This window comes from Thermomyces lanuginosus (genome assembly GCF_041956635.1).
Source record: "Thermomyces lanuginosus strain ATCC 200065 unplaced genomic scaffold VTN49scaffold_22, whole genome shotgun sequence".
Lineage (NCBI taxonomy): Eukaryota > Fungi > Ascomycota > Eurotiomycetes > Eurotiales > Trichocomaceae > Thermomyces > Thermomyces lanuginosus.
Genome location: NW_027192356.1, coordinates 1,552,621 through 1,555,365, shown reverse-complemented (window position 1 = coordinate 1,555,365; position 2,745 = coordinate 1,552,621). Strand labels below are relative to the sequence as shown.

General features: G+C 54.1%; 1 protein-coding gene across 1 annotated transcript in view; it reads left to right on the top strand.

Annotated features, from left to right (window-relative positions):
• Positions 1-2,745, top strand: part of VTN49DRAFT_1539 (uncharacterized protein) — a gene marked incomplete at both ends in the record, with an annotated part of 8,240 nt that overhangs the window by 1,886 nt on the left and 3,609 nt on the right. Inside the window, 3 exons of the mRNA XM_069409164.1 lie at positions 17-1,341; positions 1,432-2,349; positions 2,405-2,697. Coding sequence (XP_069270578.1) covers positions 17-1,341; positions 1,432-2,349; positions 2,405-2,697 — 2,536 coding nt within the window. The remainder of the gene's footprint in view (positions 1-16; positions 1,342-1,431; positions 2,350-2,404; positions 2,698-2,745) is intronic.

Below are 2,745 nucleotides of genomic sequence, written 5' to 3'. Positions count from 1 at the left end.
AACGACACGCACGCAGTCCAAAGTCGGAGTGCTTCATCATCTCACTGAGCGAGCTAGACCGGACCATCGAAGACAAGCAACGGCTGCAGGTCACGGGAGCTGACTCGGAAGATGAAGAAGATTTGATCGATGAGAGGCTGCCAGAATGCCACCAGGCGTTCCGTGATGTGTTTTCCAAGACAGCCTCCGACCAACTTCCCCCTCACAGGGAAGGTGTCGACTATCGGATAGACTTGGAGCCAGGAACTGATGCCGTCCGTGATATCGGACATGCTCCCTTGTACAAGATGAGCCTGGAGGAACTTGAAGCCGTGAAGCAGTATCTCGAAGCAAACCTCAGCAAAGGGTTCATCGTTCCATCGGCAGCCCCTTTTGCATCCCCTGTTTTAGTGGCCCGTTCTGCCGGCAAACTCCGTTTCTGCGTCGACTACCGGAAACTGAACAAGCTAGCCAAGAAAGATCGGTACCCTCTTCCGCTGATCGATGAGCTTATGGACCGACTGCAGGGAGCAAAATATTTCACGAAGCTGGACGTCCGTCAAGGATTCCATCGAATCCGTATGGCCACTGAATCCGAGGATCTGACAACGTTCCGGACGCGCTACGGATCCTTCAAGTACCGCGTGCTACCCTTTGGACTGAGTAACGGACCTAGTGTGTTTCAGAGGTTCATGAACACTACGTTCTTCGACTATCTCGATCGGTTTATGACCGCGTACGTGGATGATATCCTCATCTACAGCAAGACGCTGGAGGAACACAAGGAACACGTCAATCTGGTTCTGCAGCGGCTTCGTGAGGCTGGACTTCAAGCAAGCATTCGGAAATGCGAATTCCACGTCCAGCGCACGAAGTACCTAGGCTACATCATCACCACCGACGGCATTGAAGTGGACCCTGAGAAAGTTGCCGTCATTGCTCAATGGACCGTGCCTACGACTGTGCAGGGAGTCTTGTCCTTCCTGGGCTTTTGCAACTTCTATCGGCGGTTTATCCGGGCATATAGCCGGGTGGCAAAGCCCCTGTACCGACTAACCAAGCATGATACGCCGTTCGAGTGGTCATCGCAGTGTCAAGAAGCGTTTGATAAGCTCAAAGCAATGCTCACCAGCGCCCCCGTGCTTTGCCGATATGATCCTGCCCGCGAAACTCGAGTCGAAACCGACGCGTCCGACGAAGTGATTGCTGGTGTACTGTCACAGAAGCTGGATGACAATTGTTGGCACCCAGTGGCCTTCTATTCATCGTCCATGTCTGCGACAGAACGGAACTACGACATTCATGACAAGGAAATGCTAGCCGTAGTGAGGGCTCTCGCAGAGTGGAGAGCTGAATTGGAAGGTTTGCGGCGGAAGGAGCCTTTTGACATCTTTACTGATCATCGAGCTCTTGAGTACTTCATGACCACTAAGAAGCTGAATGCACGATAAGCCCGCTGGGCAGAGTTCCTTTCCCGTTTCCGCTTCATCATCCGGTACCGACCAGGAAAGCAAAACACCCTAGCTGACGCGCTCAGCCGTCCAGAACGAAAGTCCAAGGGTAATGGTGCAGTGCAAGCACTGCTGAAGCCGGAAAATCTGGACCCCCAGATCCGTGCCGAGTTGGCCCCTGTTGACCCGACAATCTCCATTCTGGATGAAGTTACCAACGTGAACCGCACGGCAGCGTCCTTGAAGTCCCTGAGAGCAGACGCTAACAAGGAGGACAGCCCGTACACGGTGGAAAACGGCCTTTTGCTCTACGACGGCCGCCTCGTGGTTCCTATTGAGGAAGATGACACGCTGCGTGCAAGATTGTTGAAGGAAATTCATGACCAGCCCTCCATGGCCCATCCTGGACAGCGCAAGCTCTTACATTTGGTCCGATCGCGCTTCTATTGGACTGGATGGCGCGGCGATGTCGCTCGATTCGTGCGAAACTGTGTCACATGCAGACGCATGAAGATACCTCGCGACAGAACCCCCGGCAATCTCAAACCTCTGCCCATCCCTGACAGGCCATGGCAGCATATCTCCATGGACTTTATGGATGTACCCAAGAGCAAACGCGGCAATGACGCAATACTCGTCATTGTGTGCCGACTCAGCAAGAAACCGATCTCTCTCCCGACAACAAGAAGTGCTACTTCTCGCGATCTCGCTCGTTTGTTTCTCGAACGGTTCTACCGATATTATGGCGCTCCAGCAACCATTGTCTCCGATCGTGGCCCTCAGTTTGTGTCCCAGTTCTGGGAGGAGTTTACGAGAATCCTGGGCATCAAACTGAAGCTGAGCACTGCCCACCACCGCTCAGACGAATGGTCAAACCGAGGTGACAAACCAATACCTGGCAATGCGCCTTCGGCCGTACGTCAACCACTACCAGGATGACTGGGATGAATGGCTCCCGATGATGGACCACGCAGCAGCCGCCGTTGACAGCGCCTCAACTGGAGCCTCTCCATTTCTCATCGCCAACGGCTATGAGCCGCGAACCTCCTTCGATTGGGAACCCTTACCAGCAAGGTTGCCGCACGAAGAGAGAGAAAACAGACAGGCCGCGCGAGAGAGAGTTGAGAAGCTCGAAGAGATCTGGAGCTTCGCACAGACGAGTATGCGACGGGCACAAGAGGCAATGGCGGTGCAGGCAAATCGACATCGCCGTCCCGAGAACTTTGAAGTGGGAGACAAGGTTTTTCTCGCGCTACGCGACTACGAGGTGGGAAGGCCAAGTCGGAAGCTGGGCGAGCAGAATGAAGGACCATTT